This window comes from Podarcis bocagei (assembly GCF_964188305.1).
Source record: "Podarcis bocagei genome assembly, chromosome: 3".
NCBI classification, from domain to species: Eukaryota; Metazoa; Chordata; class Lepidosauria; order Squamata; family Lacertidae; genus Podarcis; species Podarcis bocagei.
Genome location: NC_138127.1, coordinates 98324820 through 98351144, shown reverse-complemented (window position 1 = coordinate 98351144; position 26325 = coordinate 98324820). Strand labels below are relative to the sequence as shown.

The 26325-nt window shown below is 44.9% G+C and overlaps 2 protein-coding genes and 1 long non-coding RNA gene across 4 annotated transcripts in view; 2 read left to right on the top strand and 1 right to left on the bottom strand.

Annotated features, from left to right (window-relative positions):
- Positions 1-692: 692 nt before the first annotated feature.
- ERLEC1 (endoplasmic reticulum lectin 1) lies at positions 693-23630 on the bottom strand. Its single transcript, XM_081188671.1, has 14 exons — positions 23367-23630; positions 19648-19752; positions 16195-16275; positions 15015-15092; positions 14790-14853; positions 14013-14053; positions 13331-13554; positions 12185-12335; positions 10997-11158; positions 10564-10623; positions 6860-6984; positions 5146-5223; positions 3099-3174; positions 693-984 (listed from the first exon to the last, which is right to left on the bottom strand). The coding sequence occupies exons 1-14, from the start codon at positions 23538-23540 to the stop codon at positions 913-915; spliced, it is 1491 nt and encodes a 496-aa protein (XP_081044797.1). The 5' UTR covers positions 23541-23630; the 3' UTR covers positions 693-912.
- Positions 992-2846, top strand: LOC308584220. The gene is made up of 2 exons (XR_014006660.1): positions 992-1919; positions 1952-2846. It is a non-coding gene; the product is annotated as an uncharacterized lncRNA (long non-coding RNA).
- Positions 23631-24157: 527 nt separating the features above from the next.
- The window catches only part of ASB3 (ankyrin repeat and SOCS box containing 3), a 45586-nt gene continuing 43418 nt past the window's right edge, over positions 24158-26325 (top strand). Inside the window, exons 1-2 of one of the 2 annotated variants that reach the window (XM_081188647.1) lie at positions 24158-24300; positions 25638-25708. The gene's annotated coding sequence lies outside the window, so the exon portion shown is untranslated. Of the gene's footprint in view, positions 24301-24973; positions 24993-25637; positions 25709-26325 lie in introns of those variants that run through there. The other variant, XM_081188648.1, reaches the window with a different exon arrangement.

Sequence of the window (26325 nt, the reverse complement as noted above, 5' to 3'; positions counted from 1 at the left end):
CAACCACAGAGTGGTGGCAATGGCAGGTTGACCGGCGCTGTGGCTCATTTGCTCCAGTGGGGAAGGAACCCGGCTCTGCTTGGAGGTCTCCTACCCTCCCCGCTGAGCTGGGTGCTTTCCCATTTTGAGTTGAAAGACATCAGTGCACCTTAGCGGCAGAGTCCAGGAGACCCAGCCCTGAAGGAGCCCTTTTTCTGAAGCTGGGCATTTCCTGAAACAAGCAGAGATGCTGCAACAGGTGTTCTGATGTGTGTGAGGTTGAGTCTGTGTTTTAATAGGACAAAAAAACAACCACCCCCACTGCCTTCCTACGCCAACAGCTCCCCCACCTTGTCCGATGGCAGGCGGAGAGGTGCAGAGCTTGCGTTCCTCTGCCAAGTGAAGGAATGTCACAGTAGGCTACATGATTTGATAGAGGCCGCTGAGAAAATCTTCTGCAGCAGCCAGGAGTTGCATTTGGTAGTCGTTTGAGCAGAAACCGCGGCTTACTCGTGTTAGAAACAGCAATTTACTTGCGTTTCCTGGAAGATTAAGGGTAGAAGATGTTCCCAGTTTCATTCTCATCCCCCTTCCAGGGAATTGGGGAACTACTCTTTCCTTGAGAGTGACAATTTCTCCACTTGAACAGTCACTGCAACAACTTAGGGGGAAAAAACCAGACTCTGCTCCACATTACAGGGCAACTGAAAAAGTTCTTCAAGATAAGGTACTCTTTTTTTAATTTTTAAAAGTTTATCAATAGCCTCTTATATACATATAATATTCACAAAGTGGTTCATGATAGTAGCTCTTTGCTGGTGAGGTCTTGCCGGTCCTTCTCCTTGCCGTTGGTTCAGAGTGGAGAACCCCAGTGGTGTGCTCCTTCGTTGGCTTTCAAGGCCCCGAACTTTTAATGAATCCCACGCGCTATTATTAGCTAGGCACTGAAAGCATTCCGTTTTCATCTGCTGTATCCAAAATTTTACAGATAACTGGCGATTCCACCTGAAGGGAGAAATATACACACAAAACAATGATGGTAAGCATCAAACAGGAGGAAGAAAACAACATCAGACCTACCTTCTATGACAGAACGGATTACAAAGCACTTGACTCGTGGCATATGTTGGAAAACTGACCCAATATTGACAGAAGGCGAAGAAGAAATAATGGCAGGTACTCAGTTTATCAAAAAATGAGGAGGGTTACATTTTGGAATGATGATGTGCAGGATAATGGCTAGCCATTTGCTTTATTAACAGCCAGTACCCTTCAAGTGCAGGGAATAATGATTGCAAGCAGACAAATTATGGGCACTATTTTAATGTAAGATGTGTCTTGGCTTTTAAAATCTGGAATGAACAAGTGCCTAAAAAAGAAAGAGGAAGTTCTACATTCTCTCGCAGCTTATGGTTCTGAGAACTTTTAAGTTCCTTGGAGCAGAGACATGTATTTTATTTCAATTTTATAGCAGACCGTAACATTATATTCCATAGAAACATCTATAGAAGCCAGAATGAGGCTATGCAGATACCAGCCATAAAGATGAAAGACTGGGGACAGGGCAACCCTAGCCTTTCCCCCATATAAGAACAAACAGCTGCCAACCTTTCCTGTAGGGAAAAGGCAAGCCCAGCACCAGAAAATGAAATGAAGTCTGTCCACAGCTCTGACAGGATGTGGGTTTCACACTAATTTAGCGGGACTTCAAAAGGCAAGACATTCCCCTTGAGCTCCGCCCAGGGTCCTTGCAATGTTTGGAATTAGGTTTGCTAACGTGCTCTGTATACACGCTCTGCTGCGGCAGGCCTTTGGGCAGCAACGAGGCAAGCAGACTTATCCAAAGCCCTTTGCATGTTTGTCATTATTACTGAGCAGTTATCTCACAATGCCAACCCAGCACAAAATTATTTCCCTTTCCTATACCAGAGTTGGGAGGGGTTTGGATTTTTAGATGTCCAAAGGAATCCAGACTTCCAAGCCTTTCGTAAAAAAAACCAACAACACATTAATAGGTACGGCCCAACCAAAACTTGCATTTTGTTGTGCATCTCTCTCCACTGTCAGATCCAGAGATGGCTTCCACGAGCAGAAAGTGGAGGGGAGAGGCAATTTTGGTTCATTCCCTCTTCTCTCAGGAGCCCCTTGTGCCTCCCCATTGCCACTGTTTCAAAGAGTCTACTAACGTTTTGGAGAAGATTTTTCTTTTATCAGTGGCAGGGGGTGGGGAGAGCGGAACAAAAATCATTGAGTCCCGTCAGGGGGAAAGGCAGGGTGTAAATAAATATAATGAAGAACCTTATTTCATCTGAAACACCCCACTAGATATGCACACACCTCTCTCCCATTTAAATAAGTAAGGCCTTCCAGGTCTTTAAATTTTGGTTGGGTTGTGCCCAATGGTCTTAGCATTTAAAAAAACCAAAACCATCTTGTCTCCGAAAGTAACTTTTGCCCAACCGAAAAGACAGAGAGGACATTTGCACCTCAAAACCTAAGCCTGCCTTTCAACTCTCCCAGCGTGTGGTCTAATCAGAACGTTCCTGACAAAAACATTACTCCTGCCAACAGATTTCTCATTATTTCTATCATCAGAATAACCTCGACTCTTGAACCCTTTCTCAAGCACGAAGGCTACTGCGCTTAGCATCGCATGAGGTGAAGAGAATCTGAATCGAAAACAGCAGCATCTTAGCGAGCCTCTCTGCTGATTTTGAAATGCAAAGTGCCTTTAAAGACCACTCCGGCATTCGAACGACGCCCTTGAAAAAGGGCACAGAAAATGGCTTTAATGAGCTCTCTTAGATCAATCTGGAGCCATTATCTTCCAATTAGGCCTATAAATAAAAGCTCTTGGAAAACAGCGAGTCCAGAACTGAGGGTCTGTCTCAGAGGTAGGATCAGTACACTGCCCCAATATGCACTTTAGAAAGGCTCGCCACTGGGTCCTGAAGGAAGCTTTTGCAGAAAATAAAATGCTCGTCTCACAGACGGATGGGAAACTGAAAGCTCTGTTTCAAAGCTTCCATGTTTTCTGTAAGTGAAATGCCCTTTTCTGCAGAGGAACAAGTGCCTTCCTAGAGGTCAGCGAGGCTAGCGGCAAGGTCAGAAATACACACCCCGAGGACGTACTGACAGGAGTGAGGCTCCAGCATGTAGACAGTGACTGCGTGAGGAGAATCGGATTCTTTGCACCTTAAAGATAGAAATAGATGTTAGTGGGTGACCGGCACCTAGAGAACAATAGTTGCTTAACAGACTAACGTCCATTGCCAAGGATGTGTCAGCTCTGTGAAGAAACCCTAAAGGCGGTGCAAGGCTTGGGTGAAATACCGCCACGATGTCACACTCCTGTGTGACATTTCCTGGTGTTGGTATATGAACGTATCGGTTTAAGCCAGGGGCCGGCAATTTTTTTTAGCAATGGGCTGGTCCACTGTCCCTCAGACCTTGTGGCGGGCTGGAGAGGCAGCATCGGGGGGTGGGGGGTGGAGAAGAGGCAAGGGGGGCAAGTAGTCTTCCTCCCCACCCCCAGCGCTTACCTCCCAGGGGCTGCCGCTGCCACCACCACTGCTGCTTCTCGTGGGTAGACCAGTATAAAGTAAGCAGCACATAAGCGGCACACAAAACACTAAAAAAAATTCTACGTTCTAAATCTTGTATTAATAATCCAAAAATTGAGAGAGCTATGTACAAGATCTACTACAGAAGCCACAAACAGAAACTCATTAAAATTGTGTCCAAAAGGAAGATTCAGTCTTTAAAGGTTCCTTTAGCCAGGCTCTTGTAGATATCAACAAAGGTAAGTTGGATCAAACAGAGTGTCGGCGATGTTACGCTCAAGGGTTAGATATCAAGGAGGATAAGTTTGATCAAACGAGTGTCAGTGATGTTACGCACAAGAGTTAGAGACAGGGTGTGCTGCTTATGTGCTGCTTACTTTATACTGGTCTACTACGAGAATTGGCAGCATAGGTTCATTTCTTCAGAGCTTCTCGTAGGTAGGCAGAGAGATCTTGTCCACTCTGCTCTCTGACCCACAGGGCGGTGGCGGAGGGAAGATGAGCAGTGTGAAAGGGCTGGCTCTGGAGAGGGGCTGCTTAAAATGGCGCTCAGCCAGCCCCCTTCCTCCTCTAGGCAGGGCGAGGAGAAGCCAGGAAGAGGGAGGGAGGAGTCGCTGCCACAGTGTGTGTGTGGGAATGGAATGGCGCAGGGAAAAAAATGGCACGACTCGAATGAACAGAATCCCCATGCCGATCCACGGACAGTCAGTGCACAGGCCGGATCCTGAAGGCAATTGGGCCTGATCCGGCCCGTGGACCTTAGTTTGCCGACCCCTGGTTTAAGCAGAGATAGGCAGATACGTAAAAGTTGATGGGTTGGGGATGCCATGAAGCCAGCAGAGCAGGCATAGAGAAACACACAGAAGCTTGTTTCTCCAGGAAAAGACAAGGCAGGGATGGGCACTTGCATCAGCAGACACTAGACTGCTAAGTTAGGGTTCACTATCTAGTGAAGATGACTGAGATTTTTATCACTCTGAGCAGCAGACATGGCATTCTCTAGCAAAAGTGTTTCTGAGCGCGGAGAGTTATCTGAAGCGGGGAAATAATTAAAATCCCTCGCAGAGCACAGGCAAACCTCTGGGCATACTTAATTTCAGGATTGTGCCCAGTTAGTAAAGATACAGTCATGCAGTTCCTTAAAAGTATAGCTGGATATATTTTTAGAGCTTTCCATTAGGGCAAAGCATATACCGTATTTTTTGCACCATAACACTCACTTTTTTCCTCCTAGAAAGTAAGGGGAAATGTCTGTGCGTGTTATGGAGCGAATGCCTGCGGATGGCGGGGGGATCTGCAGTCGTGAGCAGAGGATCCATGGTTCCCCTTCCTTCCCTCCTCCGTGGTTACAAAGCATGGATCCACATGGATCCTCAGGATTTTTGCATTGTGCTACTCCAAACTCACTGTCAGATCACATGTCTGTGGCCACAGCATGAACCACAAAAATCATATATCCACTATTTCGTTTAGAATATTTTTTCCCTTGTTTTCCTCTTCTAAAAACTACGTGCGTGTTATGGTCTGGTGCGTGTTATAGAGCGAAAAATACGGTAAATCAAGTCAGTCTGGAACAGGATCACTTTTAAGGGGGCCAACTCACTTCAATTTCACTGTCACCTGTCGAGGTTTGTCAGTCAAGTCACAAAGATCTCCGTTTCCGTAATAGTGAGACACCATTCTGCCGGAAAGTCCCAAAATTAGAGCTTGGTCAGTTAAAACGTTTAGAGCGCAAGTCAACTCACTACTTGGTACCTATGCAAGTATTACAACGCGCCCAAGCAAAAATCACGAAAAGGGCTGAATTTGGTGTGCTGCCTTCTGGAATTTGACGCTTGCACAATGTCCAACACTTGAAGTCATTTTTCTTCTGAGCTTGGAAATACCAAAGGAAATAAAAAATCAGTAACCCCCCCCCCCCCGTTTTACCCTTACAACAAACTGCAAGGTGGATCTGGATGGGAAATAATGACCAGCCAAATGTTCACAAAGGGATCAGAATCTCTGTCTCCCAAGCGCAGGAGTGCGGAACATTTCTGGTTCCATGGGCCAGGTTCTTTTCGGGATTTGCTTTGCAGGCCAAATTTGACAGGTGTGTGTGTGGGGCCACGCATCAATCAACCAACTGATGTCACAAATGGCAGGGGGCTGGGTGCTTTGAAGTCCCAGAGCTGGGACTTCAAACCAAATGGCAGGCAGCAAGACATTGCTAAAGGGCAGTTCCCCCGCCTTGCTTTCAAAGGGGGGGGGGGGAAGCCTTCCTGTTAGCTTTGCTGTCTGCTAAATTCCTACAGAGAGCCCTCTCACACACCTGGACCAAACAGGATTGCCATGGTGGGCAATCTCTAGCACTGGGTTTGGATGTGTGCAAGAACTCCCCACAGAGAGCTTGTGATGGCATCCAGACCAAGCAGAATCACCTTCCTGTTGCTGCGGCATCTTTTGTGTGTGTGTGTGCGTGTGTGTGTGTGGGGGGTAGATGCTGTTTGAAACATCTTGTACTTCTCCTTTAAGTGTGTAGGCAGTGGTAGCAGGGGGATGGAGAAGACTCGCCCCTCTACCCTGCTGCTGCTGCTGCCACTGGCTTGCTGGCTTAAAGGAGAAGCACCAGCTGCTTCAAAAAGAGCTTTTGCACAGGGCTTTAATCCTCACTCAGAGGATGAGCAGAGAATAAATTCTGCCTTGACTGTACAGTCTTGTTCCCTACTGGGAACAGGGTGAACAGCCAATGCAGGATTAAATCACATCCTCCCAAGCATAATAAAATAATAATAATAATAATAATAATTTATTATTTGTACCCCGCCCATCTGGCTGGGTTTCCCCAGCCACTCTGGGCGGCTCCCAAAAGAATATTACGGTAATAACAATTTTAAAAGCGGTAAAATATCAAACATTAAAAACTTCTCTAAAGAGGGCTGCCTTCAGATGTCTTCTAAAAGTCAGACAGTTGTTTATTTCCTTGACATCTGATGGGAGGGTGTTCCACAGGGCGGGCACCACTACCAAGAAAGCCCTCTGCCAGCTTTAGGAACGGGTGGAGTGCTCTGTAAAAAAATGGCATTGCGGCAGGGCTTCTTATGAAGTAGATAGGATCTCTCTTCACACCTTTTTAGACCAGTTGGCCCAGTGAGGGGAAGTCTGGACTTTTAAAAAGCATGGGATGGATTCAAGATGCAGAGATTTTAATTTCAAGACTAAGGCTGGAGACAGTGAGCATTGGTGACTTGGAAAACAATTCTGCTATATAACTGATTTTAAGGACAAGCTGCAAGCCCCATCTCTGAGGTTTCATCCAAAAACCAACTCAGGCATACTTCACTGTTTGCAGACCGTCGTCTTTGAGGTGATATGCTCTGGCCACGTTTTTTTGCGCCCACTGAAGGTGTTCCTCCTTGTTCCACGTGCCCACAACTATGGTCGTCTTGGCATTATCTTTATCCTGAAAGAGGACAACAATTCTCCTTGTTACTGAGATGAAAATGCTACACAGACCCCTTTTCTTCTTGCACGATCGCCTATTTTAAATGATTTATTCTTTGTCATGCTTTCCGAGACTCAAATGGGTAAGATTTGTTTGATATGTGCTGAATCTGTATAATGGCAAGTGGCTGTATTATAAGAAGTGAACTCGGTTCACTCAAACTCATAAATCCTTCAAGAAGCAATATTCATGCTGTCAGGAAAGAAACACTGAAATAGCCTGAAAAATACTGCAAAAAAACTTTTTTTTTTTAAAAAAGATGTGATTTTGCAATTTTTGAGAAGACAGTGAATAAAAACATAACTCTTAGAGATGAAATTCACCTAACGGAGGCTTGTCCATAGGCACAATTGCTGATGGTTTTCTGTATAGAAGGGAACTTAAATTCACAGTCAGATAAAAGGTAAAGGGACCCCTGACCATTAGGTCCAGTTGTGGCCGACTCTGGGGTTGCGGTGCTCATCTTGCTTTATTGGCCGAGGGAGCCGCGTACAGCTTCCGGGTCCTGTGGCCAGCATGACTAAGCCGCTTCTGGCGAACCAGAGCAGCGCACAGAAACACAGTATACCTTCCCACCGGAGCGGTACCTACTTATCTACTTGCACTTTGATGTGCTTCCAAACTGCTAGGTTGGCAGGAGCTGGGACTGAGCAACGGGAGCTCACCCCGTTGCGGGGATTCGAACCGCCGACCTTCTGATTGGCAAGCCCTAGGCTCTGCGGTTGAACCCTCAGCGCCACCCCGTCCCTTTCACAGTCAGATAGCCACAAATAAATAAGAGAACGTCCAGCAGAATCTTCTCCTGTCAAGTCCCATTAAAATGACTGGAAGCTGTGTGAGGGCACTTCTCCAGTTCCCATCCACAGAAAGCTGCCCTACGCACTTCAAGGCTCCAGATGGAAGTCTTTTCACGCTAGAGTTGGAGACGTTGGGGACCTTCTGCTTGCACAGTATGTGATCTACTACTTAGCTACAGCCCTTCTCCAGAGCTGCTTGCAAATAATAATAATGATAATAATAATGATGATAATAATAATGATGATAATAATAATGATGATAATAATAATGATAATAATAATAATAATAATAATAATAATAATAATAATAATAATAATTTATTGGTTTCCCCAGCCACTCTGGGCGGCTTCCAACAATGATTAAAAATACATTAAAATGTCACACATTAAAAACTTCCCTGAACACAACTTCCTTCTGCATAGCATGAGACCATTGCAGGGTCAGAGCTAGAACAGAATGTTTTGCAACCCGAGTGCCATTATAGGCAGACGTCCTATGTGTGCATCACATGCAAAAAGCAGAATAGCTTCCATTCTGACCATTTGGGGTTTTAGGACTGTCGTGAAATGCCTGACGATCACAAGCATATCGTGAAACGTTTTCTGCCCCTAAATCACTGAACTTGGGGATGGCACTGTGAAGCAAGGAGGGTGATCTGGAGCTGCATCTCAGTGGTAAAGCTTTACACGCAGGAGGCCCCAGATTTGGTCTCTGTCATCTCCCAATAGGGGAGGGAAAGGCTCTTGTGTGCAGCCTTCGAGAACCACTCCCAATCATTGCACAACACTGAGCTAGATGAGCCAGAGGTTCAGTGGCACTGGGCAGCTTCCCTTGTTCCTGTGTTTGTTTAGCACAGGAATGGGGAAACTTTCATTACACTCATACCTCGGGTTACAGACGCTTCAGGTTGTGCGTTTTCGGGTTGCGCACTGCGCCGAAAGTACCAGAACAGGTTACTTCCGGGTTTTGGCGCTCGCGCATGCGCAGAAATACTAAATTATTCTTTTCACATGCGCAGAAACGGTGAATCGTGACTCGCGCGTGCGCACACGCACTGCTGCGGGTTGCGAACGTGCCTCCCGCATGGATCACGTTCGCAACCCGAGTGTCCACTGTATTTCTTTTTCTTGAGTTTCTTTTCTACCTTACTTTTCTATGATTCTCCGTTTTCATTAACTTTGTTTATATTAACCTTTTGTTTTGTGATTTGAAGTTCTCGATCTTGGATTAAGGAAGAAACATGCAGGAAAGTGATGGATTGAAGAGGAAGAGGAAGAGGGTGAGAGGCAGGATAGATGGGATCTCCCAGGGAGGGAGACTGGGGGAAGCTCCCAGGTGACAGGTAGGAGGGTTCACTGTTCTGCACGTGGAATAAAGGTTAAGATTAAATTTTCAGAGTGGGCTCTATAATTTCCTTTTGTTCTTCTCTTCATTTCCTCCCTTCCTTTATTCTTCCTTTTTTTCCTTTCTAGATTAGTGTGATTTTATTTTATGTTGAAAACTATTAAGAAAATTTGATTTTAAAAAGGAATGGGAAACTTTCCAACCCAGTCGGCCATATCTTCATGTCTCCCCCACTTCAAACATTGGCAGGTGGGTGGGACAACCACCTGTCAATCGCCTGAAGTTACAACGCTGTCGTGTGACAGAGACCTTTCAAAGTCCCTTGCACAATGCTTTCTAAGCGCTGACCACCAGCTGGTTGGAAGCTCTGTGCAAAGTACCTTGCAATTAGGGCCGAGCGATATATCGTCCAAAACTGGTTCAAAGTCCATATTGTGATATCCGTTTCATAATTTTGACTTGGCAATACATTGCGAATCATGATGTGTGTGTGTACGCAAAAATCACAATGTGGGAAAAACCGTGAATCCAGCCAATGTCTTTACATAGCTCCATCCTTATTTCAGACATTGCAAAATATCAGTATACAGTGGTACCCCCGGTTGCCGACGGGATCCGTTTTGGAGCTCCAGTCAGATCCTGAGGTTTCTGCAACCGGAGGGACCGCTTCTGCGCACAGTAGAGCACTTCTGGGTTTGCCGCTTACGTATCCCGAAGTTTACATAAGCGGAGGGATACGTAAGTGGAGGTACGACTGTATTGCGATGTTTAGTCGGTGATATATCGCGATGTTGAAAACCAGATATTGCCCAGTCCTACTTGCAATGCATTCAGATCAAAATGATCAGACAACAGCAAAGCTTGCTAGGTTTATCGAGGGTGCAATGAGATTAAGGGCCACTATCTGAACGATAATCTTGGTCATTTGATTGTCCTTTTTACCCATCGTTGTCTTTTTAATTGTATATATTGCTTGTTTTATGTTGCTATGGCCGTTGGCTAATGCGAATACAGTTTATCTATCTACTTGCAATGCATGGGCTCAGTGCTTCCCAAATGCCAATCACATCCAGCTGGTGGTTGGGCATTTGGGAAAAGACTGCACGGTGAGGCTTGGCAGGCAACCCTTTTTAGCCTAGCCCTGCTTTTCCTTGCCCTCACGTGGAAGGCAGGTGGGCATGGGTCTGCCCAAAATGTCCTGGTGGGCTGCAAGTCCCCCAAACCCCTTGCACAGCGCCCTAATAAAACACAGCAGCCGTAGCAAAGGCACCAATGAATTTTACTAACTCTGCAGCCCTGCTTTCAAGAACTTTCCTGTGCAGCAGCAAATTTGATTTTAAAAAGCTGTATGTGGCCACCTAGCGGCAGAACCTTCCAATGGCTGTTTCTACGTACCTTGTGATACTGATGCACATACTTGCCATAGCAGAATTCATACCTCCACCAGCCAACACCCTAGGAAGAAGAGAAGGCAATAAAACTCAAGCAATCCAAGCTGCTTCCAGCAAGCACGACACCCATCAGGTTTTTTAAAAAAGCGAACACAAGTCAATGTATGTATCTAACCCTCAGATCGCCATAGAAAGGCTAGATATAACATGAGAGCACTGCTAGGAGTTCTGAGACTGGGGTGGGGAGCAGGTACACTTCCAGGGTCCAAGCTGAGACCCACTCTCTTTACTGCTCTGCTTTGCTTAACATTTGTAGGAAGACGAAATACAGAAGTTAACATGACTGGGGTTCTGGGTGGAATCAAGAGAAATAATGGGAGGGAGAAGGCAAAACACACGTGTGAAGTCGAGCCCAGCGCATAGAATTGATTCCTCACCCCATGAAAGCAGTAAGACCCGCTAAGGAACTCTTTTATGAGCTGATCATCGGTCAGTTTAGAAATGTGCGTCGTTCCAACCGTTAACAGATGTGGCGTTCCAACGGCAACTGGCTTGTGGAAGGAGGAAAACTTCTCTTCCTTTGCTGAATTCACTTCTTCCTGAAATTAAAATATGTGCAGATTTAGATGGTACTGGGCATTTGATTTTTAGAGAGGATAGCCCTCTTAGTCTGTTACAGAACACAAAGAAAGAGACACATTCTATGTTAAGGATTAACAGATGTATTGTGATGTGCACTAATGTGCACATTGTCAAAGGCAGGCTGAATACTGCAGGCTCACTGACCCTCAGTTGGCAGATTCACACGTTTCACACATATCACACAGGTAAGGGGGGGGAGGCAGGGACACGGGTGGCGCTGTGGGTTAAACCACAGAGCCTAGGACTTGCCAATCAGAAGGTCAGCGGTTCGAATCCCCGCGATGGGGTGAGCTCCCATTGTTCGGTCCCTGCTCCTGCCCACCTAGCAGTTCGAAAGCATGTCAAAGTGCAAGTAGATAAATAGGAACCGCTCTGGTGGGAAGGTAAACAGCGTTTCCATGCACTGCTCTGTTTCCCCAGAAGCGGCTTAGTCATGCTGGCCACATGACCTGGAAGCTGTACCCCGGCCCCCTTGGCCAATAAAGCGAGATGAGCGCCGCACCCCAGAGTCGGCCACGACTGGACCTAATGGTCAGGGGTCCCTTTACCTTTAAGGGGAGGGGGAGGTAACACAGTGTGGCCAAAAGCCACAACCATATGAGATATGCTGCTTGTGAGACTTCTAAACCAATCTCAAATGTACGTGAGAATAGCACAGCAGCCTTAAATTGTTGCAGTAGCTGGTGATCACACAATTCTTCTAGCTTTAATAGACTGACTTAATAGCTGCAGCATGAAAGACACTACTGGTTCCTGAATGAGGTTAAGATAGTCAGAGCAGAACTGGGCAACCTGTTTGGCGGGGGGGGGGGGGCGGAGAGAGAGAGAAAGCAGGCCACCACTTTCGGGCCACTGAAATCCCAGCATGAATTTTGTGTAGCAGAATTCCCCAGCAAAAGTCAAGCCTTGCCATCCAGAAAGGGTCGATTAATAGTGGGATTTTCCACACTTCTGTCATCAGCAATACGCCTCTGGGCTCCTACCTCCTTGCCTCTTCTATAAGGCGGCTTCATCATTTCTTGCTGCTGCTGGTGCTCCTGCTCCAGCTGCTCCAGTTTTTGCAAGTTGTGGGGCTTAAGTGGGGCTCCTGGCAGCGACTGGCAAAATATGTCATTCACGGGGGACGCTCTGAACCTGTGCAAACAACAGCGAACTTTTATCATGGGGCGGTTCACGCACAGCCCCCGCACGAAAGGTTTTGTGGCCCCAATATAGCATATACTAAAAAAATCAAAAGTGTTTTAAAAAAGAAATTTAACTGATCCACCATTGTGATGCCATTATGCTAAAAGGCTCTGTGCCTGCAAGGTCCCACCACAAGTTTTTCCAAAAAATAAATAAATCTAAAAGATCATTTTTACTTCCTGGTTCACACTAATATTAGAAAGCTCATATTTACACCAGGTTTCTGGGGACAGAATTACACATTACACCAAACATAGGGTTGCCACTGTAAACAGAACCCCATGTCAAGGTTTTTTTTCTCTCTCTCATTATAGGTAGGAGCTCTTGGGTCATAATGTCAACACCTTGTGTATTTTGCACCAAGGATGTGGAACTGAGGCAAAGAAGAACAGCAGGTGAATATATTGCAATGCTGATGGGTTATCCAACATTTTTACAGGGGAAGAGATAATCTGATACAGAAATGCCTCTTCTGATAGCCAGCCTGTCTCAGGTATAATAACTCACTTAATGTCACACTAGAACATAGTTTAGTTTAATATTACAAGATAGGATGAGCGAAGGGAGTCTTGGACCCATATGCTAACCTCTGCCTTAGCCGTATTTACTTCTGATTTCTCTTATTTTGTGTAAATCAGGAATTGTGCCTTATAACAGACAGTGGTCATTTTAAGAACAAGCCAACTTCCAACAGAGGCTTCTGAAGCTGGCTGATTGCATTAATCGGAGTTGGCTATAAATCAAAATCCCTGTGCATGAGTCAAAGGTTTGTTCCAGCCTCTGCATGATTTAGCAAGATGTACAAATTTGTGTGACGTTCAGCCTGGAACCTCCCTTAGGTTAACAGATGAAAGTTCTGCGAGGAGAGGGAATGAGAGGGAACTCTTCAGAAAATATTGTTCCAGGTGGCTACTAGAAGGCCTGACCTGGCCTGAATTCCTTACCTGTATTTAGGATGACTGCATAAGAGAGGGGTCAAAATGACCACTTCGTATTCGCATGTAGTAACTTCAGCCACTGAAAGGATTTCATGCTTGGCTTCAGGATGGCAGACATACATGACTGAACTTGATCTGGGCAGGTTTTGCCTCAGGGTGCAAGGCGTGCCATTTCCCATCCCAATGGGATAATATGGGGTCATCTGCCCTTCTATATTTTTCATAGGAATCTATATTAGCAAAATAAAATAAGGAAAATGAAAGTATTACTTTGGGCGGCTACTCAGTTTGCTTAAATGCGAATTCTTCTTTAGCATGTCTACTTTGCATTCGGTGGATTTTCTGCTCTGCAGCCGTGGTAGAAACTATCTTGAAGGGGGGGAAAAAACAAAAGACAACCTAATTTGGCAATGCAGTGTATAGCATCAGGACTAACAAAAACAGTCGCTTTCCCTTAATAAAAACAGACTTGAATCAAACAATATTATCTGCAAGAAAAGGAAGAACACATCAACTTCAAAAAGAGAGAGGGAGCTTCAACAATCTAGATCAGCCTTTTCTGGGGCTGATGAAGAGCTTCAGACCCAAACATCTGAATGGCGTTAGCTTGCTGAAGGCTGATCTAGATACAGATATGAATTAAACTGATCATGGAGCAGGAGAGCAAAGGCAACCTTTTCCTACTTGCCTCTTTTGCGCTGTCTTTCTCATTTTCCTTCTCTTCTTGCTCTGGAATACATTGCAAGCAGGACAAGCATCACATTTTAGTCACAGTTTGCTATATAGAAACCAATACAGAGCCAGGAAGCAAATCTGCTGAAACAAAGATTCTGTATCTCAACAGACCTTTCACTCTCTGGATATAAATCTGACTTAAGAATCCAGTATTGACTGACAGATCCGACACTGCCATTCAAATATTAGCTACTTCCAGCCTGTGAATACTGAACAGCATGAATGAACAAGGGGGACATTTTCAGGCAAGATTTAAAGGAGGGCCTGGTTTCTCTATGTTGGGGTTATTTTCAGTTTCAGATGGTAGGAAAATAGCCCAGTGTTTGAAGTGCCATGACCTGTGCAGATATAACAGAAGAGTTTCTTGCTCAATCCCTATAAACCCAGCGGCAAGCGGAACTGCACCCAATTGCACCTAAACTGCCTATGAACTTGACTCACATGAATGGCTTGGACAAAATGTTTGACCATGCTCTATAATGGGGGGAGGGGGATAGAAAGCACACATAGGTCAAATCTGTGTAGTCTTAAATCCCAAAAAGTGAGAGCTGAGCATTGCATGTGTTATGTATGCTTAGGCTCTTCTCAAACTTCACACTGAATGTTTGGATGGTGCCGATTGTTGGTGAGCAGTGGCATAAATTACACAGTGCTTTCCCTAGTGAGTTGAGTGAGTGAATGGATGCTATCTTCTTCCTGACCACTGACATTTAAAAGCAAAATAACAAACCTGGATCAAGTATCGGGCTCTTGTGTAGCATGTTCCCAAGAAAGTATTCTTGAATATTTATTTTCTACACAAAAAAGAGAGAAAAGACATACATCTTCACTTTTTTGTTTTACAACAACCGTTTCTCCTCCAATGCTTCAATCGTTGTCACGATAACAAAACAATAAAAACGTCAGTTTTAAGCTTTATTTTACCCTTGAGGACCAAAGTTTTAATGAGACATACCTGCCCAGTTTCCTTCTCTTCATGATACTGACGAATATGTTTGCCATGACAAACTTCATAAGTCCAATAGGATTCAATCTAAAGAGATATATATTTGGCATTAACTGGCACACACAGCACAGGCAAATCTATTTTTTAAAAAACAAAGCAGCAGCCCAAGTGAAATGACAATCATGAAAGGTGATTATTTATTATAGCTTCACAGCAAAAGCATTTAGGTTTTCCCCACATTTTTGGGGTCTTAATATATATAAAAGGTGATGTCACCATTGTTTTAATGTAACGAAGGAAGTCTTTATGTACCAACAGTAGTTGTCAAAGTCAACAACCACGGAACGAGCTTCAGTGCAATGTCTTTAATGTTTCCACTGCAACCTGTGGATCAAGCAGAGAGCTGAAACCAACGCCAGCCCTTCCTATATAAACTTTGGGCTCCATTAAGTTGCATTATGAGCAGTGGCCTTGCTACTTCAGACCATGTAGGAAGTCCTTTAGAGAATCCTTGGTTACTAACGGTACTCAAGGCTGTTCTTGAGATAAGGGAACATGTCAACAAAATGGATGGGTAAGAATATTTAGATTTGCAGCCTGCCCTCCCTTCAAGGACTCAGGACATGTTGAAATGTGTTGCGTTTCCACAGCAAGCAAATGAAAAGAGAAAGGAAAAAGTAGCTGCAAGATGTAATCGGAGACTCTATTTGAGAGGCAAACTTCTCAGGCATTTAAGGAATTCACTCCAGGTTAGCCCTTGGTTCTTGAGCTCGGGTTGGTGAGACACAGCGCCCCATGACTGCTTAACATCGCCATAATCTATCAGTGCCCTGAATTAAACGAGGTGGCCTAATGGAACTGTGCTCTTTCAGTCCCAAAGGGCACAGGCAGACACGTTGCACACCACATTTTCCACCCTGTATTCATTCGGTTAACAGGCATCAGTTGGAATTATTCAAAAACAATAATTTCCATTTTAAAGTCACAATTGTGTACATGGTTGGGTATCCATAATGCCCACTGACTTGCAGGAAAATTTGGCGCCAGAAAGAAACAGCAATGTGTCTGTGTGGTGCTGGTGGGTTTACTGGAAATAAAACTTGAGCTTCTACCGAGCTTATCCACTCTATAGCGTATAGAGTGATGTCAGGATCTGGAGCCTTTTGCCTCAAATTCAAAGTGGACATACCCTGTAAGAGCAGCTGCTTTGTTTAAAGAGAGGCTCCAACAATTCTGCAGGGCTGGGCCCTTTGTAGTCCTTTTCTTCCTCCTAAACAGAGAACAGCTGGATGTCACTATTACATGGAGGGACACAGAGCTAGGTACATTCATTTATTTTTGCAAAAAACTGACATATACGACACAGAACACAAAGGCTATAATCCCCAAATAGTTTTTATATTTATGGTTTCTAGGCAGTAATTACTTGTCAACACCATATACTTAAATGTCCCATTTGGTTTTATTTAAGGTCTGGAAAAGAAACCACACAGGCCAAGATCCACAGAAATATGGAAGTAGTTCTATGGACCCAAGAGGAATTTATGCTTCTCATCACTACATAAAACTGCTTTTGGAATCAAGGGGAATTTCTGCTGCAACATATTCTACTAAGCTACCACAAGCCACTTGCATAAATCTAAGTACTGTACTTTTCCGTGTATAAGACAAGGTTTTTTTAAATTAAAAAATTATGTTAAAAATTGGGGGTTGTCTTATAAACGGTTAGTGCATGGGGGGACGTGGGATTGGTTGCTGCCGCAAGCCAGAGATTGTCAGCAGTGAGGGCGTGTTATTGGTGGGGCTGCTGCAATGGCTGGTGTTGATTGGCTGTTGCTGCGGCAATTGGGCGGGTGTTTGGCGGCTTCTGCTGCTGAGTGGACAGGCAACAGGTGGCTTTTGCAACGAGTGTGAGTGGCAGCGAAGGTCAGACGGGTAAGAGATCTATGTCACCCCCCCCCAAAGCTCAGCAACTCTAGGCTAACCCCCCCCCCAAAAGCTCAGCAATCTCCCCTCATTTTCTTAATTTGGAATCCCCTCTTATAGGGGGCGTTTTATACATGGGGTATGTTATACACGGAAAAATACAGTAGCTCTTTCGATTCTGCTGATTTATTGTTGATGTGAATGTGTCCTCTCTGCTCTCTCACACATATATAAGTGTGTGTGTGTGTGTGTGTGTGTGTGTGTACACACACAGAAAAAGATGTTCAAATTCATTAACTTATTGTTTATGTGCCAGAATTTCTGGAACGACACTGTTTTATAGTGGCTTGCAGAGTAGTAACACATCTAAGACTATCTTTTTGTGCTTAAGGCCATAAGATAAAATAATACCATTAAGTATATTCAAGATAAACATGTATCTTTATATGAATTCCAATGCACATGTATGCATAATTAAATCTGTATCCTGCCTAAGTGAACATCTCCTCCAAGCAATTTACAAAACCACAACTCATTCCTCCCCACACCCACAGCTAGGCAAATACAAGACAGCAACTAACATATAAACATCAATTTAATAGTCCCAATAATTCAGGTTATCAAAATATGAGTAATAGCAGCTTGGGATTAATAATAATAATAATAATAATAATAATAATAATAATAATAATAATAATAATATTCTATACATATATACTCTGCCTTTCCTCCTTAATTAGACTCAAGATGTCTTAGAGATAAAAACAAGAATTGCTAAAAACTTTTTAAAAAACCAATAAAAACCCATTAAACATTGATAGAAATAAAACTACATACATATATACAGTGGTGCCCCGCAAGACGAATGCCTCGCAAGACGGAAAACTCGCTAGACGAAAGAGTTTTCCGTTTTGGAGGTGCTTCGCAAAACGAATTTCCTATGGGCTTGCTTCGCAAGAAGACAATGTCTTGCGAGTTCCTGCTGTTTTTCCCCTCCCCCCTTTTTCTAAGCCGCTAAGCCGCTTATCAGCTGATCCGATCAGCAGATAAACCACTAAAAGCCGCTAATCCGCTAATCCTTCAATGGGCTTGCTTCACAAAACGAAAAACCACTAGTCGAAGAGATTCACAGAACGGATTCTTTTCGTCTTGTGAGGCACCACTGTACAATCTATTTAAAATATACAAGTACAGTGGTACCTCGGGTTACAAACGCTTCTGGTTACAAACACTTTGGGTTACAAACTCCTCTAACCTGGAAGTAGTACCTTGGGTTGAGAACGTTGCCCCAGGATGAGAACAGAAATTGCGCACTGGCGGCAGTGGGAGGCCCCATTAGTGAAAGCGCGCCTCCGGTTAAGAACAGTTTCAGGTTAAGAACGGACCTCTGGAACGAATTAAGTTTGTAACCCGAGGTATCACTGTAATTAAAAGTAGTCCTCAACCTAAAGCTATTGTTGCAGACCCGGGTAATCTGTGGCGTAGGATTGCTTATGCCCACCTCTGGCCACTCATTGGCTGGGCTAGCTTGGTGTGATCCACTTGAATAACCTCGTTTGGACTATTACAACATGCTCTGTATGGAATTGCCCTCAAATATGGTCCAGAGGTTGCTGGTATTGCAGAATGCTGCTGCCAGGCTGCCACCTGGAGCAATGAGGATGGAACATATTGCTCCAATCATGGGATTTCTAAGCCACTAGACCAATTCAAGGTATTTGCACTGGTGTATAATGTCCTAAATGACCTAGGAACCCAAGCACGTGAAGGAGCCCCCAAGCTACGTGATAAGTTCTTCCAGGGGATTACCTGCTTGTGCTGCTGCTGCTGAGAGAGACCTGTGGGGTGGTGAGGTGAGGCAGGGCTTCCCTTTAGGGAACTCCCTGCTGACTAAGATTACAGTAGTGGCACCACCTTAAAACAGTCTTATTTTGCCAGGCATTTAATGGTTAATTGCCGCACTGCTGCTGAGAGTCTGTTTGCTGCTACTGCTATAAAGTGGCTATTAACTGGCTACAATTTTAACTGTATTATGAGTCTTTGCATTTGTATGATTTTAAGGTTAGCTTTTAGTTATCCTGAGCTTCAAGGAGGAGGAAGGCAAGGCACAAGAGCGATAAGGAAATCAATGAAAAATAATTCAGACTAACCCACTGGGAGCCTCCTTAAAAAGAAAAGCAGTTCTATCTGGACTGACTGTTCCAAAGCTATTGGTCTGGGCTCCCACAGACTTAACTGCTTTTGAAGGAGGAATCTGCTCAAGTTTATACTCAAATTCAACGTATCTATGCATCAACACCAACTGAACTGTCCAATGTCTCTTTGCTCTGACCATGACTCCAAAAGGATATGTTAGAGATCCTATTGTTCAAGGTGTTCCAAGGGGCATTAAAAATGAAGTTTCCATTCAAAGTCAGGCAAAAATTCATTTGCCTGTTATGTCACAGCTAATTGTGCTCGCTGTCTCTCTCTCTCAACAAACACACACACTGAAGGTTTTTTGGTTAACACGTTGTGTTTTTAATGTATTTAACACATCCTAAATATTTTATAGAAAGGTGATGGTATGTTTTATACATAAATTTAGGCTGTAATCCCACACATTTTTATCTGGGCGTATGGGGCTTTCTTCTGAGTAGATATGCATAGGAATATTCTGTTAGTTGCTGTAGAAACTCCTGCTTTAAAAGAGAGAGAGATAAGACACAGAACTTACCTCGTTTCCGCTGGCTAACATTGGAAGAATACACTTGTATTTTTCTTTTTCTGAAGTTGTCATAATGATGTAATGATCTTCTTTATACAAAACCCCAGCAGTGGGCTTAAAAAGAAAGAAAAAGGTGGAAATGCCTCAAATGTAAGCAAATATTAAAATGTAGTCTTAAATGGGTCTGCTGACTACCGTATTTTTCGCTCTATAGGACGCACTTTTCCCCCTTCAAAAATGAAGGGGAAATGTGTGTGCGTCCTATGGAGCGAAGACGCCATAGCCCCACGACCCTCTCCCGGCTGGAGAGGTGACGCGCGACTATGGCAGGAACCTCTACAGCCCCGTGTCACCTCTCCAGCCGGGAGAGCGCGCGCGGGGCTAAAGCAGCCCCCCCGCGACCCTCTCCCGGCTGGAGAGGTGACGCGCGGCTATGGCAGGAGCCTCTCCGCTGCTCCCTGACCTGCTCTTTGGGGCTGGTGGTGGGCTTCCCCCCGCCAGCCCCAAAGAGCAGGTTGAAAGGAACCTGAAGCCTGGAGAGCGAGAGGGGTCAGTGCACACCTACCCCTCTCGCTCTCCAGGCTTCCAAGGTAGCCGCCTGAACGCACCTTAAACGGCACCTTGTTTTAGAGCGGGAAAACAAGAGGGGGGAAGTTCTCCCCCTCTCTGTGCAGTGCCTCCTGCCGCTTCACTGAAGGGGCGCTGGGCAGAGAGGGGGAGATTTTTTTTTTCTTGTTCTCCCCCCTCTAAAACAAAGTGCGTCCTATTGTCCGGTGCGTCCTATGGTGCGAAAAATACGGTAGTTACTAAAATAGTATTTCAATACCATCTGTGTTTATTGCTTGTGGCCACAGGCCACTGCAAACATATTAAAATGCCTATTAGCCCAGACATCAACCATAGATAAATATATGCATCATTTAAAATTCAACCTTAGCACTTTCTGGGTTACTCGTAGAATTAGCTTGCTCAAGTCACCTTTACAAAGCACTGAGATATGGTTCAAGAGTCTTTGAACTTGTGTAACGTCACTGCCACCAGCTTACCAAGCAGTCTTTTGAGCAATGTAATGTTGAGGGACTTCTAGAAAGTTGTCCCTCTTCGTTACTAGAAGACACAAGGTGCAGCTTTTTCTTATCAGAGAAGAGAGCTGTCCTAGAAGTTCCACCCGCAATGTTCACAAGGGCAGAGTTATTTGTGTAGTAAACCTGCTTGAATAATAACTTAACCTGCTTCACTCAATTCAGCAGTCTTCATGTCTTGTAGGCTGTCAGCGTAAGAACATGGAAGGGATATGGAAGCTGCTTTATAACAAATCAGGGCGTTGGTCCAGTACGGCCTGCTATTATGATTTTTCATGTAGTGGTTATGTAGAATGCTGTTAAGCTCCATGCAGTTTTAATCATTTCCCTCCTTACAAACATTAATGATTTAATTGCTGTACACCATCTTGTAAATTCCCCCTTTAGCACATCAACAACGCTGCTAATTTTCCAATGCATTAAGTTCTTTCCCCTCTTTCAGCTGTTCATAGCTTCTACACAATCAATACAATACTGATGGTGTTATCTTCTCCCTCTGCCCTGCACTTAAGCGATGCCCATTCTTGCCACAGTCAAGGCCTCTTTTTAAAAATTCACCCCTCAAAATTCCTCCAATATTCCTTTGCAGAAAGGGCTACCTGTAACTCAAAAATGGCCAAAATTTAAACTGAGCATGTAGTCACCAGTACTTATTGGTAAGGGATGAGAAGACATTATTAGTCACTTTTCTCCAGAAAGGTGAACTCAAAATGATTTACAAGAACAAAATATTGGGCAGTCAACTTTTACTTCTTAATAGGAACCCGTGTGGTCTTCTCATATATTTTAAGTGATCAAAACTAAGAGTAAATATATACTCAACCTGTCATGACAATTACAGCATATCTGATCTGCATTAAGCAGTCTTAGGCATGCATTCTTGCTTAATAGCAAGAAATGCCCTGAGAGGTACATGTAGTTGAGCAATCCTTGGAAGAAACACAGCTGCGTGTTCACTAGAGATTGGCCAGTGGCTCCACCAGTTGACCACAGTCTATCTCCTCCCAACCCAAATAACCACATGGAGCCATACAATTCAGGGCTAAAATAGTCCAGTATAGCAGATGCTGAAGGACAAGCATTCTCGGTCTGCTCTCAATGACAGCAGTCTCTCCATAAGAGCATCCTGCAGGATCACATCAAAGGTTCATGAGAATCAGCACCATGTTCCAAACAGTGGCCAATCACTTGTATCTAGGGAGCTCACAAACAGGACAGGAAGATGACAGCACCCTCGATCCTGCCTGCCCCTCACCATCTTCTGGAAGGCTCCATCTTGGTTATCACATGTAACAGCTGTTGACAGACTTACCATCTGCCATAAAAATCATTGGTGTCCATATGGGTCCATCAAGGGAAACAACGGATTCAAAAAGCCACAGCAAAGTTATTTATAAGGGTCAACTGAAACATCACTAATTAGGGAGCAGGTTTTTGAGTTCTCCTGGATTCCTTCTGTGCCTGGAGAACACTAAAGCCTGCTCACTGATTTGTGATGTCCCCTCAAAATCAACCCCACCACAATTGCTTTCTTTAAAGATGGGTGTGCAGAAGATAGAATACAGCCTAATGATTGATCTCTGGGTAACCTGCAGCAATCATTACTCGCAATGATAGTTACGAAAAGTACTCTCTTCCCATAAGTTATACTACTGCCAAGGAAGAAAGAAAGACAACCTTGAGGGTGACCAAAAATTGATTTTGTGTGTGTGTGTGTGTGGAAGGGCTGTAAGCTCAAGGTTATTTCATTCTGAGGATGTGTCTTTTGCCCCCCCATTGCTGGATCTCAGGGTCACGAGTAAAAAGAAAAGACAAAACCCTGCATTGCCGTCTTCAAATACCTTAAGGGCCTTCACGTAGAAGAGGCAGCAAACTCGTTTTTGTTTTTTCTTTCCCTGCCTCCAAGAAAGGAGACTTTAAATGAGGAAGCTCTTTTCATTCCTCTGCCTCACAGTAGGGGTTCTGGATACTCTTGGAGACGAGCTGTTGAAATCAAGAGATCACCTATTCCTAAAGAGTCATTTTACGTTATGGCACCATTTTTTACATTAGAGTGCAAACACTTATAAAGTTCTCTGAAGTTTTCTTTGGCCTATTTTTATATTAAAACAGAAACCAACCAAACCCTGCACCCTCACATCTGAGTAATGTTGAAATGTCATATTTTAATATTTTAATATCTTAATGCCGTATTTTAATCTTGTTTTTAAGTTGCATTCATTCAACTTGTTTTTATTATTGCTTGTTAGCCGCCCTGAGCCCGGCCTTGGCTGGGGAGGGCGGGGTATAAATAAAAATTATTATTATTATTAATATAGCAGCTGTTTCTCGGCTAAATACAAGCAAAGTGTAGTGGAAATTGCATTACCCCGGCCGGGTAGAAGCTCTTCGGCAGCGGAACGGCCAGCCTCGGGCGGTGATGGACTCTCCTTTCTTGGAGGTTTTAAAGCAGAGATCATGGGTGCTTTAGCTGATATTCCTGCATTGCAGGGGGTTGGACTAGATGACCCCAAGGGAACCCTTCCCACTCCACGGTGCAGTGAGGCAGCTCCCTCCGGCCTGGACCCCTGGATCCGGCCTCTTCCCCGCTCCCCCGTCCTCTTCGCCGCCTGGCCCTCCTTCCCTCCCCTCAGGCCGGTCACCTACCAGGGTGAATTCGACGCCCGGCCAGTTCACTCGGAAAGGGACGTCGTCGCTGAACTGAGGGAGCGACCTTCCTCCGGCCCCGGCCGCCGCCTTCGCCCCCAGCATGGTTACCGCCCCCAGCAGCAGCAGCGCCGCCGCCGGCCCCCGACACCGCCGCTTCCCTCGCCGCTCCATCGTGTGGCGGAGCCCGGCGCGGGCGACAGGCGCCCCCACAGGCACCAAACATCGGACGCCCAGGGAAGCCGGCCACGTCTACTTCCGGAAGGAAGGGTGGTTGGCTGGGTGAAAGTCTGCGTCACTTCCTGGCCCTTTCAAACCCAACGCACGGACAAACGGCCGTCTCGCGGACCGCTCTGTCCGCGCCTCTCTATGGCGCGCAGAGGCCCGCAGGTGCCCGCCGCGTCGGTTTTAATCAAGTTGTAAAAAATGTAGAGGCGCCCACCAGTCGCAGCAGCTGGTTCCCAGTCAAGACTGTTAAGCGCAGATGTGAGGAAAACCACTGGCACCTCGTATCCGTTTGTCGCCCGTCATGTTTGCTGGGACTGCTGGGATTTGTAGTTTAGCAGCAGGTTACCTGCATGCACTGTAAAGAATTTTTTAAAAACAACACGGAACCTCACATTGCCATGTGTTTGTGCCACTCTTTACATTTAGTTTCTCTATGCACTTTATCCGAACGTTCCAATTGGAAGCCCGCATTGTCACTACGGCCAGTTTTGGCCACGCCCTCCCGTTCTTAAAGGAAAAGAGACGGGGAGGGAAAAAAATAGCTGGATCAACATCCGGGGCAGGCTCGGCAAGCGCGTTGCCTGGGGAGACGGCGCGAGGTAAAAGACCGAGGAGCGGGCGGGGGAGTGGAACGGAGGCGAGCAAAGCATTCGACCCTTCCCTCGCCTCCGCCCGTCTTCGGCTCATTCCGGAAAATTTCGCGAAGGTTAGTTTTCCCGCCTTTTTTTCCTCCGGCGACGGACGGCGTTCGGTCGTTCGGCGCTGTTTTGTGTGGAGCGGCCACATTCCCGTCGGAGCATGCGCAGTGCGTTCCCAGCCCGTGAGGGAAATGCTCAGTTTGTGAGGCGGTGGAGCGAAGCAGCCGTATATTTTTACGTGGTTGTGTTTGTCACATAAAAATACCAAGCCAACTTACAAGCACACGTAAAAAAGACAAATACAACAAAAGCCGGAAATTAAAACAAGACGTCAGTTGACCGTTGTGGGGAGGATGCATATTCTTAGTTGTCTGCACAGGCCTTGGCGGGACAGAACTAAGTTTTCCTCAGGATTTTCAGAATTCGCCTTCTGAATCCGTCTTGGCAAAGTATTCCCCCAAAACTGGGCTGGTGGCATTTTATGAAGGGGGTAGGAAAACCCCGAGCGTAGGAAACGAGGCTCCCAAAGAGCCTCTCCGTTTTGTCAGGATGCAAAAACACATTTTATGGGCCTTCACCCAGCCAGGCCAGGCCCTGAATCCAGAGATTTCACAGCTCCTTCTCCACAAAATGTTTCAGCTCAAGGCCAGTCTTTTGTGCCTTTGAGAAGTGATGAGTAAACACCCGTTTCCTGCTTGAGGATTTTAATTTTTTTAAAATAAACGTTTCCAGCCCTCTCTTGCAAGGTGGTTGGGTTGATGTAAGTTGCGCTTAACTTATTAAAGTACGTACACAATCTTCTTGCGCAATGAGGTTTAAGCCAATTCAAGCATTTCGTGTTGTGGATCTTATTTTGCATGGTGTTGATGTCACATGAGTCTTATTTCCCCTTGGAAGAACATACAAATCGCCTTGCCATGAAAAGCAAAGATTACAAGGGATCATGTATGTCTTGAATTCCTTCCCTTCTGGTTGTTTCGCAGCGTTTTGTGGAAGTGAATAGCGTTCCCATATAAGTGGAACTTGGCTGCTTCCCTAGAAAGGCAGATTTGGGGGTCTTGCGGCAGGTCAGCATGATGGTGCATAGCTTGCACAGGAGCAGAAATGTCTGCTTTTTCCTCTTTCCTGTCAGGGTGAAGTATGGCAAGCAGCAAGTTAGCCTGTTTCTGCAGACTCAATTATTTCCCCCCTTAAGCAGAATCCTTGATGGAAGACATGCAGCCACAAAAGTCTAAAAGAAGCCAAGGGAGATGAAAATGTATGCAATCGTACCCTGTGAATTGGCTCAGCTATAATTAGGGGCATATTATATCGGCTGGATTTCCCTTCTGACCATCTGTGCACAGTAATTCAAGCAAATGTTTAATATCTCCACTCATGCAATCTTTTCTGTGCTTTATTTCAGATTCCCTGGAGGTTGCCTGTGACTGTTGAAGGTGACATATGTTAACTTAACATTTGTGTGTGTCAAAGCAGGTAGGGACTATTTTCTTACAACTCGATTCTTTAACAGAAGAGAAAGAAATACACTGTGCTTGATATGTTAGGTCTGCTGTTCTTCTGAGACATATAATAAAAATTGCTGCTCCCATAGTGTGTCTTGTAAGTTTTATAGTGATCTAAGGCTGTGGATAGGAATTCAGTTGCTTCTGAACTATACTGTGTGTGATAAAAATAATATACCATGCATTGTGATTCTGGATACATGAAAATACAATGCACCTGATTTAAATCATGTTTATTGAGATGCAGACCCCCCTTGATTTCAGGGGGAATGACTGACTTGGAAGAGTGTTTTAGGACTGACCACTTAGGACGTTTTTCATGTGACATTCTGTGCTTGCGCCCAATTGCTAATGGTGCATTTAGATAATCACTTTTTATGGGAGCCTCACTGAAGATTAAACTTGACTATTTAATTCTTGACTGCTGTAGAATGTGAGAAATCGGCTCAAAAGTATTGCAAATTGAAATGGCATCAGAGAATATGAAAGTTCTGTCTCTGATGCCAAGGTCTGTGATGGCTCATTCACACAAGCATGGAAGCTCATTGAGTCATTTCTTCTGTATCTGATTCATGAAAACACTCTTTG